Source organism: Rhinatrema bivittatum, chromosome 2, assembly GCF_901001135.1.
Source record: "Rhinatrema bivittatum chromosome 2, aRhiBiv1.1, whole genome shotgun sequence".
Lineage (NCBI taxonomy): Eukaryota > Metazoa > Chordata > Amphibia > Gymnophiona > Rhinatrematidae > Rhinatrema > Rhinatrema bivittatum.
Window position 1 is genome coordinate 213730781 of NC_042616.1, and position 15321 is coordinate 213746101.

Consider the following 15321-nt stretch of genomic DNA (forward strand, 5'->3'; position numbering starts at 1 on the left):
AAAATTTGAATTCTTGTATACTGAGGCCAAGGTGGTTTTCTGATTTTATATGATCTAAGTTACCTTAGTTCCAGAGCTGGACTAGGTCAAGGGGTAGTTCAACCCCAACAGGTCCCCCCTCCTAAAATACTACTGAAGAGGGGCCCCTGTATCTTCAGGTGCAATACAGCTCCCTGCATTAATGGGGCTGGAGCTGCAATCAACAGAAGATGATTTCAGACATCAGGAAGCAGGCTACCACAGGGTCCTCCAAAGGCTCCAATTAACACCCCCCCCCCTCCCCCGGGCAGCCTTGTCCAGAGATGACAGGACCAGACTTAATCAGAGCATGTTTTACAAGCATTTCTTTTTTTAGGAGATTGAACACACTAAAGCAATCCAACAGCTCTACAATTCTCCCCACCACTCCTGAAGCCAGGGGGGGTTTCCAGTTCAATCAGAATCAGGGCTGGAATCGGGTGCCACAAGCCTGCATTCACAAGTCACCTGGGAATTTCTTCCACTGCTCTTCCCAGCCAACTTCAGTCCAGTTATTTCCGTGACAGTCCTCACCAAATGCCATGCACCAGGGCTCCTTCCAGAACTCTGCAGTCTGGAGCTGCAGATCTGGCTGCTGTTACCATTGCATAATGACTGTCCCTACCTAGTATCAGCACTCCCCTGCCTCCTGGGAAGAGCAAGACCTAAACCCAGAAGTCAAACTCTGGACTTTCCTCAGGCAAGTGTACCACCCTTGGGCCCTGTTTTCAACACAAGAATGGAGTTTCTTGAAAATAAAAAAAAAAAAAAATTCACAAGAGCAACAAAATTAAAGCACTGTAAATAACTTTCAACTGTTCTCATAGGTTATTTATTTAGCCCCAAAACATGATTTACCCAAAAGGTAATTTCACAACAGTCTGAAGGAGTATGGTGATCAGATTAGCTCCATGACAAAACGTTAAATCAGGGGTGAACAAACCGGCCCTCAAGCATGCCTCCCCCCAAGTCAGGTTTTCAGGATCTCTAATGATTATACAGGAGAAATATTTGCATACATAGGGAGGTAGTGCATACAAATAAATCTTGTGAAAGCACACCTGGCTGGGGTGACCCCCTCAGGACTGATTTGAGCACATCTGGGTTAAACAAGTCCATTTTTATATTAGGAAGAACATTTTACATGCAAAGGTAGTAAAAACTGGAAAAAAAAATAAAAAAAAACAAAAACTAGGGAGATAGGGGAAATTGCCATTATTCACAGTTTTTGGAAGCAGACAAATCTGGGACAATTAGGAAGACTTGACTAGATCTACAGCCATGTTTTCTGAAGAATCTGAAATAAGCAGGGTATTCAATGACTAAAAAGGCAGTATTTTCAATTTACTTTTTCATATGTTTTGATTTCATGTGTTGTCACACCTCACTGCCAACATGATTGTATCCAAATACATTACATTAATATAATTGCCAAATGGGCATCATACACATTTACTGTTCTTGACATTTGGGCACTGTGATTGAGTTTAAAAAGGTTAGCATGATAAAGGTAAAAAAAAAAATTTATATAAAAATCTTAATAGTATCTCATCACAGACTTGCCATCTTGAAATAAATACAGCAGCAGCTCCTTTTAGTTACTAGTTACTGGTTGCTTCTTTAAGGTAGGCTATCAAATGTTTTCTCTCATCTTTCTTCTTAATACCAGCAAACACCATCTTTGTTCCCGGGATGTATTTCTTGGGATTTTCTAAATATTCCATTAATGTCTCCTCATTCCAGATGATACCTAGAAATTAAATTGAGTATTTCATTCTGCACAAATCAGAACACAAGCCTATAGACAAACTCATTATGCTCTGATGTTATACTGACATTAGTCAGCTTTGTAATCAAAACTTTGCTAAAATTTATATTGATACTAGCATCAGTGTTTATTGGATTTCATGGTAGATAACAGCAACACTTATCTTGTTTTAAAGAAAAATGGCAGATATTGAAACCTCCTTCAATGATTAATTAGTTCTAAGCATTAATAGTGCTTCAAGAAATGTATACTATATAGCCCTATAAGTAAGGCCAACGGGGGTTAAAGAATATTCTTTAAAAAAAAGAGCAATACTGGGGCCAGCATGGTACCAGTGCTCTGCATTGCCATGCACAGGATCCCTGGTTTGATTCTTCAATTGGACCTTCTGCTAGGCAGGGGCTATTGATCATGAAGAGTGTCCATGCATACATAATACTGGGCTCTGAAAGAGTCCTGGTACATGGCTCCCAGTCTTGAGACTGTTGCTGCAATGACCAAACAGCAATAGGATGGGTGGGTCTATTAAAAGAGGGAAAGAGTCCCTAGGCAGTTTCCTATGGACAACAGCTGGACAGAGAAGGTGGAACTACTGCTAACAGCAATGCCTCCTATCCACAGCAAAATGAAGTGCCTAGAGGTGACACTATTCTATAAAAGAAGGACTGCCAAGGTGTTTTGTAGAATACCTGATGTTTGCTGGTTATTACATATTCCTAAGTGCCATATTTGTGTGTTATTTTAGATGAAAAAAAAAAATCCTACCACTGCTCTCCTTCACCTATAATATAGTAATGGATGCTTTCAATACAGCAATGTTTCTTGGTAGATGAGCTCCTCTGCCACAGACTTTAGGCAAGGCCCATTTTACTTATTACCTTCAGAATTTAAACTCCTTTAAGACACACACACACACCTCCCCTTGACTAGTATGCCCCAGACTATTTCCATAAGGCATGCAACAGATGCTCCATGTATTTAGATTATACCTGTTGTATGCTGCTCTAGCTGAGCCTGACCCAGCTGCATGCATCTTTGTGCAGTTTGAGGTCAGGAAGGTGGCAGGTGATTGCATGGCAAGAGTCCTGGTTTCTCAATGGAGCTTTCCAATCATGCAAGACTAGAGACTACAGACAGATATACAGAGCCAGCTCTCTCCCTCTCTCCATATTTTACATAGAATTTGATGTGCTAGGATTGTAAAGGCATGACATTACTTGTAATATTGTTCCGTAAATTCTCCCCTCCTTATTTGAAATAGCCCTGTACCTTTGTAGATACTTTTGTAAATTTTCTCCACCTCAATTATATTAACACTGTACCCATGTATATATTCTCCCCACCTTATTTTGATAATTCTGTACAAGTTATACCCCCCCCCCCCCAGTTCTTAACTCCCTGTTCAATGTACTTTCACTGTTTAGTTCTATGTAAACTGATATGTTTTGACAAATACTGGTCTATAAAAGAGTTTAAATAAATACATAAATAAATCTTTGTTTTTCCCCCTTCATTCCTAAGACTCCCTGGAACCAATGAGCTGATAATGAGTTGAGACACCAGATATCTTTTGAGGTTATCCTGTTTGGGGAAGATCAGAGACTATTACTGAAATACCTTCCTAATGAAGTGGTTGTGAATCTTTTGTTGAATACCTAATGCATGCAGACAAGGACTAAAGTCATGAGAGAATAAGATAAGGAACTGCATTTGCCCATTTTCTCTGGATGATCCAAAACAAGCAAAGAGCAAAACAGCTTGTTCTTTTTGGGGTCCCTGGGCTCGCAGTCTTTCAGATTTTCAAGGACACTGCTTATAGAAGGAAGACTCCTCTGTATATCTGTCTGTATTGATATAATCCTATTTACCTATATTGATTTATGTAAGGCTTTGTGATACTGTATTCATTTTTTATATTTATCTTTGCTGATTCATTATCTGTATATTAGTAAACTAAGTTTTGCTTTTGCAATATTGTTTATGCATGTTCTATGACAATATAACCCTATATTTGGGAGGGGGGGGGGGGGGAGGCTCAGTGGTACTGGATGCCTATATTGTCTTCTTCCTTTACACATCTCCTTGTATGAGTTGATCTCATCTGATCTGCTGATGGTGACTCCACAACCAAATTAGTTGTTCAACTGCCTAGCTGTCACAAGCTTCCCACGAACTAGGCAACACCTTATTTCTCCATCTTGTGTTCAATATATACATATCTGCTACAAAATTGTCACAATATTCACAAACTCAAACTGTTTATGGAAAATATCTGAACAATCCTGAGCTTAGAATATTCAAGGACCAAGATGAATGTCAAAGCAACCAGACATCTGTGCTATAGTCATCTTAGTTCCTGAAAACTTTCTAAACTCAGGATTGTTCATTTATATTCCATAAACATAGTTGCTATGGTTATAAGTTTACATCATGTGTCTCAATTTTGTTTCAGATGCATGCATTACTAAGAGCAGTAAACATCTTGGTTTGTGGGAAGCATGGTGACTGCTAAGCAGGCAGGCAATCTACTCACCATTATAGCAGATCAGATGAGATGTGATAATGGAGAGAAAAAAAAAAAAAACAGGAAGAAACCCCGGATAAGAACTAGAAAAGGTCACTTGTATCAAAGAAATTAGCAGAAATGTTGGATTTCAGCTAGACCAGCATACAAATATATTCTAAATATAGCAACTAAATGTATTGCTTGCTGGGAATGATTTCGAACATATTTGTCACAGGGAATTGAGCTACTGACTTTTACATACACACACACACGCTAACTATGTAGCCACCAAGTTAGGTCTCATTCTGGAAAAACAGGTTTGCTTACTATGAACAGTGTTTTCTGTAGATAGCAGGATGAATTAGCCATGCTCTCTGGGAGTCCCCAGCTGAGTATGAGGTGTTGCGCCCAACCTGATCCAGAGTAGTGGATAGTCTGCTTATGTGGTCCCTGATTGGAGTATGGATCTGCCCATTGCTGCAGCAGCTTGCTGGTCAAGACAGTACTGGGAAGTGAAAATATGGAACGAGGACCATGTAAGCAGCTTTACATATGTCCATTATAGGCACCTCCCATAGGTGAGCTACTGATGCTGCCACTCTCACCTGATGGGCCTTTGGCGAATTGGTTAGGGTCTCCGATCTTATTGTAACAGAACTGAATGCACGGGGGGGGGGGGGGGGGGCGCGCGCACAAAGCAGTGCCCCAAATGAAAGAGCTGTGGAGTGCAACCACCAGTCTAAGTCCACTCATGCTTCTGGTCAGATTTACTTGCCAGGACAGCGGATGTGAGAGCTGTGTCCATTGCACTTTCAGCCCCCATCGTAGGTACCAAATGTGTAAATGGATCGGTGGCACCACAGATGGCTGCTGCCTCGTGGTCCAGCAGGGTTAAGATCTGGTGGGTCGAGGTGCGAGTAGAGTCTCAGTTGAATGACCAGGGTGCGCAGCGTGCGGGCCCTGTGCAGTATTTATACGGGCCCCAATGAACTGCAGGTTCTGCATTGGCAGAGGAGACACCAAAGGGGAGCACCTTGTACTGGAAGTGGCACTTGTTGAAATGAAACATAAGTAATTGCCAGGAGGAATGAGAGAACACATGGTTGTAGAAAGGGAAGGATGGACTTGAGAGATGTCATCTTGAATTTTCCCTTTTCAGGAATTCGTTGAGAACTCCTAAGTCCAGGGTTGGGCAGAGCCCTCCCAATCTTTTGGGAATGAGGACGTATTGGGAGTAGAAGCCCCAGTTCAGCTGACTGCTGGGAACCCGCTGGATAGAATGTTGTTGGGAGTAGTTTGACAACTTCCTCTTGCAGCCTGCGATGGTTCTGAGGTGGGCTGATGTGGAGGAGAAGTTCAGGGGATACCCCTCTCTGATAATGTTGAGCATCCAAGGGTCGGAGGTAATCGCTTCCCAAGAGTGGTAGAAGGGGGAAATTCTCCCTTCTACTTCTAGCACCAAGAGTTGCCCAGATACCTCTAAAAACCCTGATGGGTTTTCATGTTGTTATTCGGGGGCAGGCACTGCTGTCTTTGGTTCTGCTGCCTGCCACAACTTTGCTGTTGTGGTGGCTGTGGCTGGGTTTGCTGATATGACAGTGAAAGTTAAGATGAATATGGCCTGTACAGCTGTCTTTGGAAATAGGTCTTCCTGTATAATGGGTAATACTTCTTGCCTAAGGATTGCTTGGTGGGAGATGTCAGGGACAAGACCACTATGTTCTGCTCCTTTAATTGGGCCAGTTTCACACAGCTAGTTTCCAAAAAGACTGTCCAAGGGACTGGGGAGGTCAGCCAATTTCTCATGAACATCCTCTCGAATGGCACTGGCCCAAAGTCATGCCATCCGCCGAGCAGTTATGGCTCCTGCTGTGCTACGAGAGGAAGTTTTGAAGGCCTCATACTGTATGCAATAGATGTCTTAGTCTCTCCTCCAGGTCATGAATTACTGTGGTGGAGCCCCATCTGGGGAAGCAGTGGTAAAGTGGAGCTTGAGCGACTGTAGGAACTCATAGATGAGTGATATAGAATTGGTGTTGCCGGATCTTCACGTTCAGCATACCCGACTGGAATGCTCTTGTGCTGAAGTCGTCCAGGTATTTACACAGTCTCACCCTGGGAGAATATTTGAATGAAGGCACGATTTTTTAGCCAACTCAACCACTATGGAGTTGTGTGGGAGTTGGACCACGCTGTAATTGGAATTTGAGATCTGTTTTCCATGAGGTTGCTAGCCTGGAAAAGGGGATTCCCAAGTCTTCATCATGACTGCGTCTAGCACCATGTGAGAAGGCAAGACAGTTGGTTTGGCTGGCACTTCGAAAGTCTTTAGGAACCCTAAAACCTCAGCGTGCAGGTCTGGCACCTTTCACGTTTCAATGCCGAGTCTAGTGCCCCCTTCTCCACAAATTTCAAATAGAAGAGGTCTTCTGGAGGGGAGGCCGGTTCAGGTTGCTCCTCAGGCAGGTCAGATGGGTAACCCATTGAGGAAACTGGTGACGTAGGAGGTGAGAGCTGCCAGGAGATGTCAGGTTGCAGAGTGTGCCCAGGAGCTAGTCTGCTGGACAGAGGCTCTGGACTAAAATGTCCCCTTGCAGAGGCGAAGGTGGTCTGCGGGGTGGGGGAGGGAGTCTTCACGTAGAATAGGGCAGAAGTTGCTACTTCCCTGATCCTCCACAGAGGAGAGGAACTGGGACAAGATCTTGGAAGTTTGAGACATTGCCTGAGAGGCCAACATCCCATGCCCGGACGAGATGATTAGTCCTCTGCCGGGAGATTCCTTGGTGGCAGTTCTGCAAGCAGGATGTCTGAGTTGGGACCTCTGGGTTAGGACTTTCACCCATTGAAGAAGACCTCTTGTGCTGCTTTCAGAGGGGTTCCTGCAACTGCCCCATTGACCTTTTCTGTCTGGAAACTGAAGACAAAAATCGGAGTAGACACGCTCCGAGGAGCAAGAGGAGCCTGTGGATACCTATTCACATGCCAGCTCATCATCAGAAGAGGCTAGGTCCACCAAGTCAGGGGTGAAGGCTCTTTGCGGTTCCACAACCGGAGGTGGTTTCTGGGAGGAGTTCCCAGGCCAGGGGCTGAAAGAGATGGATCCCAGCAACTTTTGGATGCTTTTTGCATTGAGGTGCATCCTCATCGATCCTGATGACTTTCGGCGATGGTGTGCCGATGTGTCAAGCGGCAACTCTTCCTCACGCTTCGAAGCATGTGTCGACAGCATGGCGCTTCAGCCGGCTGTGTCAGGGCTTTGACTCCAGATGCCACCAATTGTCTCAGTGTATCCCGACGCTCCGCGTGCCTGGATGGGCTGGGGGGGGGCTGGCCCACCTGACCCTGTTTGTCCAGTGGTGCCACAGAGTAGGCCCTCTGATTGAGCGCGATCCAGAAGCAGCCCTGGGGACCAATGGGCTGACAGCACTCCAAGCTAAAACCAGCTCTGATTGAAAAAGATGTCCAAAGGAGCAAGAGAGGAAATAGACAGGCCAAAATGGAAAATGCAGCAAACCCACTTGTTTGGTTGGGAAGGCAAGTCTAAGAATACTGTAAATAAAAAATCAAAGCAGTATGCCCAATTTTAACCCAAAATATTTTTTTCACAAATGACTAGCAATACTTCGAGCCACTAGCTGGGTTTGCAATACAAAGTAAAATAAATGTTTACCTTTGTTTTTGTTAGCTTCTGTATAAGAAAAGCCTGGAGACTGGCCAGTCTTCCGGCCAAATAAACCATGCAGATTAGGACCGGTCTTGGCCTTGCCACCTTTCTCCACTGTATGGCATGTCCCACACTTCAGAGTAAAGAGCTTCAGGCCTTTAGCAGGGTCTCCCATTTTGACCTCTACAAGAGAATATAAATGGACATCTTTGAGTGTTTTATATGAGCTGGTAAATTAGATATATTGTACTACTTAAACTAAACTCATAATTGTAATGAGTAATTACATAATTGTAAAGCTTCAAAAAATGCTTCATAAAAATGTACAGGGTATGTTAGCTTAACACATTGCACTGAACCTGTCTAGTCATGTTTTCAGCAAGTCGAGGATAAGACAGATGCAGATGTCCTTCAAAATAAAAGTGGATTGCTTTTCATGTTAAAGTGAAGTTTTCTGAAGCATGTAGCATTTATATATTTGAGCAAGTCATATTGCTACTTAAAAAATTCTTTAAGTAGCTCGAGAGAAAAATCAGAGATAGATAGAAGATATAGGAACTGAAGTCTATTGGCTAGAATGATACGAACACATAGCACCCATACAAAAAGGTAGCATTGTTCTAGACATAGCTGCCTCCACCGGGATTTGTGTGCAGAAAGTGATTTGTGCACTCAAAAAGCTTTCTGCACCAAAACAGTTTGAGCACCCAAGTTAGGTGCACAACAAAATAGGTGCTCTGTGCATAGTTGGGAGCACATCTGTGCACACATTTTCTGGGCTGTGTGCTTTTTTTTTAAACTCCTGATGCATTAGCATACCACTGGATTACTGCACCTTACAATTTCAGTGCTCCTAGAAATTTTTCAAATAGGAGAAATAACTACTTACCTGAATGTCCTTTTCTTTAGTACAGACAGGTGAATACAGAACCAGTGAGTTATGCGCCTCTACCAGCAGATCGAGATGGAGCAAAGCTGACGTATACAGTATACACACACACCCCTGCAGTGACTCAGCCTGCCAATAGTCTCCACAAAAGCCAACTGTGGACAAACTAACAAAACTTGGAGTAACAGACAACCATTCCAGCACTCAGCTAACAGGAAGTCACTGAGCTCAGACAAGGAGTGCAATAACACTAGTCTAGGGCAGCGGTTCTCAACCGGTGTGTCACGGCTCCCGGTGTTCCACTGCCCCACTTGTGCTTCCCTTCTTCCTGGGGATGGTGCCGAAGAGCAGAGAGACTTGCGTACTGCGCCGGGGGCAGGGCCGAAGAGCAGAGACTTGTGCTCCGCTGAAGAGTGGAGAGACCTGCGAGCTGCCGGTGGAGCCGAAGAGTGGAGAGACCTGTGCACCGGAGGCCAGACTGGCGGGGCCAAAGTGCGGAGAGACCCTGCGCACCGCGGGAGGCGGCTGGAGAGACGTTGCATGCCGCCAGTCAGGCTTATTGGGCCAAACAATGAGAAGAGGCTACATGTCAACTGTATGTGTGTATGGTTGAATGGGTGCGTGGGTGGCAGCTATGTGTGTGTGTGGTACAATGGGTGCATGAGTGGCAGTGTGTGTGTGGTTGTAAGTGACAGAGCATGTGTGAGAGAGACAGAAACTGGTCAGGGAGGTGACTGCTGTCTGTGTGAGACAGAGACTGGTTGTGGGCCTAAGGAAGAAAACTGTGAGGACAGAGCTTCAGCAGCCACTGCTGCTTCTGGTGGTGCTATTGGCCTGCAAGGGATAAGAGTAGGAGAGTTGCTGGAGAGGGTAAGTAAAGGCAGCTTTTTAAGTTTATTTTTCTTTATTGACTGCCATTTTAATTATTGGGTATTATGTGATGTGTCTGCTGTTTTGAAATATTTTACTGATTTGGACAATTTTTAATAATTTATGAGTTTTTAATTTATTTATTTATTATTTTTATATACTGACATTCATCTCAGTTGAGATATCACACCAGTTTACATTCAGGTACTGTAGGTATTTCTCTATCCCCAGAGGGCTTACAATCTAAGTTTTTGTACCTGAGGCAATGTAGGGTAAAGTGACTTGCCCAAGGTCACAAGGAGCGATAGCGGGACTTGAACCTTGGTGTCCTGGTCCATAGTCCAGTGCTCTAACCACTAGGCTATTCCTCCTCCCTTAATTGTTGGATGTTATTCTGTTCATCAGCTGTTTTGTAACATTTATTAGTATAGTTTTACAATTATTTCTAAGTGGGTATTTATAGCAGCTTGGCTTGCTCCGTTTTCCTAATAGGAGGTGTATTTGTGTTTAGGGCCTGGTTAAATATTTGTTGTGGTAAATTACCTTCTTTTCATAAGGAGGGGTATTTTGCTTGCTAGTAAAGAGAGTTTGTTTTGCTTTTACTGAGATGTATTCAGATCCAGAATATCTTTTTTGTATGGTGAGCTGTAAGGGTAATGCTCTGCACCCATTCTTGGGGGTCGAGGGGGTTCCTGAGGATACAGAATGTATATTTACATTTTGCCCCGTGACTGTCACATGGTCAGTGTGTCACGCATGTGAGAACCATCTGTCAGTTGTGTCCCGGCCAAAAAAAGGTTGAGAACCACTAGTCTAGGGAGTGGATTGACACTTAACAGTACTCCCTGGATAATGCAGCCATGCAGGACAATATCACAACCATTCGGCAGCCAAGAGCAGGAAGGTGGATTCACCTGTCTTAACTAAAAGACAAGGAAGTTGTCAGGTAATTTCTCCTCCCTTAGCGTTCAGACAGATGAATCTAGAACCCGTGGGATGTACCCAAGCTACTCTCAAACAGGGCGGGGGGTTGCCCACAGTTCAGTCAAAACCGCACGTGCAAAGGCTGCCGAGGAGTTTCTTGCAGAGGTTTCAAAATTCTCATAGATGGAACGTAATAAATGCCAGAATCCCTTTCTATATCTGTAAAGGATTACGGCAAAGAATGGTCCTGTGCAAGGCAGAGAGGCCTTAATTTTTGTAAGGACTCAAAGAGATAGTGTTATATAAAACTGGTGAGTACTGATTTTTGAGGACAGCATTGCTAATAAGATTTTAGGCCAAACTTGTCCAAATAGCTGTTATCCTTGCCCAGCAGAGTGCTAGCATGAAGTTTGGGATGCTTTGCTTTAGACATTGCAGATTCCACAACTATTGAGTTGTGAGGAAGCCGAGCTGTATATTGGTGAATTCCTCATGCAGAATGTCAAATCTGTTTTCCTAGAGGTGGAAGTGGTGTAAAACGGTTTTCCCCACATTTTTTGTGGGATGTTCTCTAAACCTGTGTGTGGAGGTTAAGCTGTAGGTTCATGAGGCACATCAAATATTTTTAAATTCCAAGTGTTTCAGAGCGGGGGTCTGACATTGTTTCCACCTTGAGGAGTGCACCTACTTTCTCAATAAATTTTGAGTATGTAAGGTCCTCCGGTGGGGAGTAGGGTTCTGGTAAGGTGTCCGGTGGGTCCAAAGGTAGGCCCGTTGAGGAACTGGGTGACTAGGCCGATGTGATTGGCAATTCTGGGTTGTAAGGCTGGTCTGGAATAGGAGTAATGGAGACATGGTCACCTGCAGGGAATTTCTCCTGAGGAGAAGATGGTAGCAGAGAATGTTTTGGTGAAACATTATTTCCTTGCATGGACTCTAGATCATCGAAAGAAGTAGATAATGCTTGAAAGATTAGAGACATGGCCTTTGATGCCAAGGCTCCTCTAGGCGTAATAGTGTGACCTGTCATGGAAGGGGGACGGGTTGGTGGTGCTGGAAAAGGAATCTCTTCAGCATGTGCACCTTTCAATGGTGGAAAATCATGAGGTTTGTGTTTTAGGCAACAATTCTTGCACAAGTGGGGAATGACTTCTCAGCTTGGAAACAGATGACAGTAGATGGAACTTGCATTTGATGACCAAGAAGGTGAATCAGAAAGATACTCCACATCTACATCTGAAAGGGTTGCCCGGGAATGAGAGGAGTGACCCGAGTGTACTGATGATTATGTTGGTCTGTGCGAACTACGTGGTTCCTGCAGGAGATGCATCGTAAGATGTTTGCTATGATGCGTCTTTTCCTTGGGTTTCAATGAAGGTGGAGGCGCTAAAGGCTTCATAGGATCCCCCTGCGTCGATGGCATCATGAGCGGCATCGTATGCGTCGATTTTTTAGATGGCGCAGAATGCGTCTACTGCTTTCTAGAGTGCACATGATGCATCGACGGCGTCGTAGGCGATGCAACATGCGCCGATGGCTTTGGACATCAAATATGCGCCATTTTTTCCCCAATGGCAACGGCATTGCAAGATGCGAAGAACCGGAGACAGATTCCTGTGATCCAGACGTCGCTTTTTCAGCAGGGGGAAGCTATGGTTGACCCCTTTCTTGTTTGGGCACTGTAGGTTCGTTATACCTGGGCCCTTACTGAGTTATGCCTTGAGGCTTCTCCCATGGTCCCAGGGAGGAGGCCCTTTTGTGGTGCGCTGAAGGTTTCTTCACCCGGCAGGTCGAAGATTGCGTGGACGGAGCTGGGGCATACAAGCCCGATATTTTGAGCCGCTCGTTGCCAGCAGGCTCGGGGGGGGGGGGGGGGGGGGGGGAACGGACATCCATCCGCAATCACGACTAGATCCCTGGTCGTGATCGGGCCCGAGGCAAATGTAACAATAATTTCCCCCGCATTGGCAGTATTTGAAACCAGAAGGTTTCGGTGCCATTTTGTATGAGAAAAACTGCCGAAAAAAACAGGTTGAGAAAAACTTTTACTGTGAGAAAAAAAAGTCTGCGGAAAAAAAGAAACTGAAGGAGAGATGGCTGATTCATGTGGGAACACAGAGTTCAAGCTCTGTGACTCACTGAGGGAAGCTCCGCCTATGAAGGTCATGACACGTTCCCATACAGCATGGCTAAATCAGCCTATCGATGGGAAACACTATCTGAGCTCAGCCAGTCCTGGCCAAGTATAGTCTGTCTCCAGCTATGGGGGGTGGGAAGGGCATAAAGGGCATAAACCTCGGCGTCCTGAACCTACTTGCTCTTTTTTTTATTTTTTTTAAACACTTAAGTTCACGCCAGTTGAAAACTAGCTACCGCATCAAGGCACTCAGACAGATCCAAAGATTGACTGAGGGAGGAACCACATGGAATCACCATCAGAGAACAGGGCAAATACATTTCCTTCTTTTTCTCCTTTTAAACTTTAAGCAATCCCCAGTAGGGAGATGCACATCTACAGTCTAGTGGAGACAGAGAATACTGGCAGGCTGATGTCAGTGCAGGGGTATATATACTATATACCATGACATCAGCTTTGCTCCATTTCCATCTGCTGATAGACATTTATTTATTTGTTTTTATATACAGACATTCGATCTCAATCGAGATATCACACAGGTTTACATTCAGGTACTTTAGGTATTTTTCTATCCCCAGAGGGCTTACAATGAGGCAATGGAGGGTAAAGTGACTTGCCCAAGGTCACAAGGAGCAACAGCAGGACTTGAACCCTGGTCTCCTGGTTCACAGTCCACTACTCTAACCACTAGGCTATTCCTCCTCCCTCCATGCATAATGCACTGGCTCTGGATTCACCTGTCTGAATGGTAAGAAAGCTCAATTTAAGGACTTAAGACCAAAATACCAAACATTAGACACTTATAATCACTTGGAGATCTACTTAAGAGAGTTTAACATACAATACTAGGTCAAGGGCCCCCCCGCCAATAACCGAGTTGTGCATGTGCTCAAAGACAAGATGGACCTAACTTCAAGAATGAGTTTGCTGCTAATCGTTTAACTGATGAAGGCAAGAGTCCTCTAATGATTTATTCTAAATCTAGAGTGATATTATGGGTCCAATACCCACATAGAAGAATATACAAGAATACAAAGAAAAACCCTAGTCATCACAAATGAACTCTATAGCTTGTAGTAGAGGTCAATGAAGAGATAGGCTATAGAAGATAAAATATGATCTACAGAATTAACAAAATGAAGTGTGAGGGTACACCAGGTCACTGATATGTCAAGAAACTACTACATTCTTTACAAGAAGAATGCATTTTTCTCCAAAGAGCCTAAAAAGCACGAGTGGTTGTCCAACCAGTTTGTTGCACAGAAAAGCCACATTACTATAAGAGCAAAAATTAAGCTTAAAACGAAAGAGACTGGCTGAACAGGCAACATTTTACAAAACGCTCAAACTAAGAACTAGGACCATAATAGTCCCTCTACATGCACGAATTGAGATATATATAAAACAAAACAAAACCACACGTTTCTCAGAATAGCGTTATCCTATTTAATGTAACAAAAGTGTGTTAGTTTAACAGTTTTACATCCAGGGTTGCCAAGAATTATGACTCAGTAGACCAAGAGGGGAAAGGAGAAGCACAGCATGACGACAAGATCATGCCAAAGGCTCAAAGAAAATCTTTACTTGAAGGTTATCACATTTCTAGGAATAGAAAGTCTTATTTCCAAGGCGGACTCCGTAACATGCAAAAAGAGCAGGGATTTGCACGTAATCCGGTTCATATTCTACGGGGAGAGACCACCAATTGCCGGAAAGATTCCTGGGCACCGGTGTAAAGACGAACGATCACCGTCCCGTGACAGGCATCGATGCGGCCTAGCGGACAAACCAGGGTTAGGAGGCACGGAACTCAAGGCTCAGCGCCCTCCCTGACCTTGGCACTACCGAGCTAGGTCACCGGCGGCTAGAGCTCCAGCCGCACCTCCTCAACCCCTTCCCACGACGGGCGGGTGGGGGGGGGAATAGCAGAGCAGCTCCCGACTTCCGTTCTCCTTCGGCCTCCGAAGCGGCTAAGAGCATCCGAACTACGAATCACAGCAATAAGTCAGCAGCATAAACCAACGCCCTCAGGAAAGACCATGAAAGCTTGCACTACCAGCGCCTGTAAGGCCCAAAACCACCGCACACTTACCGCCTGGACACTAACACTGCCAACACTCACCGAACGCTAAACGCTCAGAGCCCAAGGACACGCTGTACCCACGGCTATGTAACCGGTACTCTTCAACCAAACGCACGTCATGTAGGCAGCAGAGATCCGCCCCACGCATCCGCTCGCTCCCCAATGAGCATTGAGCACTGGACGAACGGATTGGTCATTATCTTTGTCTGTTACTCGTCTCGAAATCCATCAAGTTTCTCCTTACCACGCCTTTAGGTCTACGTTGCGTAATGCCAGAATGACGTCATGAACCAAAAAATTGGAACGTTCGTTCTCCGCACGTTCGCTGCTGCGTTCTGCGCGTGCGCAAGTATTAACCTTGTGGCGCTTGAACGGTCGGAGGAGCTGTAAAAAAAAGTTTCGTTTAGACCTTTCTGGTAATGAGCCTGAGTTGGTATTTTATACCCTGCTCGGTGCTTGCTT

At 44.6% G+C, this 15321-nt stretch overlaps 1 protein-coding gene across 2 annotated transcripts; it reads right to left on the reverse strand.

Annotated features, from left to right (window-relative positions):
* Window positions 1–831: 831 nt before the first annotated feature.
* Window positions 832–15050, reverse strand: LOC115084354 (cytochrome c). 2 transcript variants are annotated; one of them, XM_029589132.1, is made up of 3 exons: window positions 14899–15050; window positions 7963–8139; window positions 832–1768 (listed from the first exon to the last, which is right to left on the reverse strand). In XM_029589132.1, the coding sequence occupies exons 1-3, from the start codon at window positions 15005–15007 to the stop codon at window positions 1620–1622; spliced, it is 435 nt and encodes a 144-aa protein (XP_029444992.1). In that variant the 5' UTR covers window positions 15008–15050; the 3' UTR covers window positions 832–1619. The 2 variants fall into 2 exon arrangements, with proteins under 2 accessions (XP_029444992.1, XP_029444993.1); XM_029589133.1 differs by having other exon boundaries at window positions 14869–14999.
* Window positions 15051–15321: the final 271 nt, after the last annotated feature.

What these genes read in the sequence shown, in the direction of transcription:
- LOC115084354 (XM_029589132.1), bottom strand. Translation starts at nt 15,007, where the DNA reads ATGCGTGGGGCGGATCTCTGCTGCCTACATGACGTGCGTTTGGTTGAA. An exon ending in CTCTGAGCGTTTAGCGTTCG is followed by an intron (nt 8,140 to 14,898) that starts GTGAGTGTTGGC and finishes ATTCTCTTGTAG; the next exon opens with AGGTCAAAATGGGAGACCCT. An exon ending in AGAAGCTAACAAAAACAAAG is followed by an intron (nt 1,769 to 7,962) that starts GTAAACATTTAT and finishes TTTAATTTCTAG; the next exon opens with GTATCATCTGGAATGAGGAG.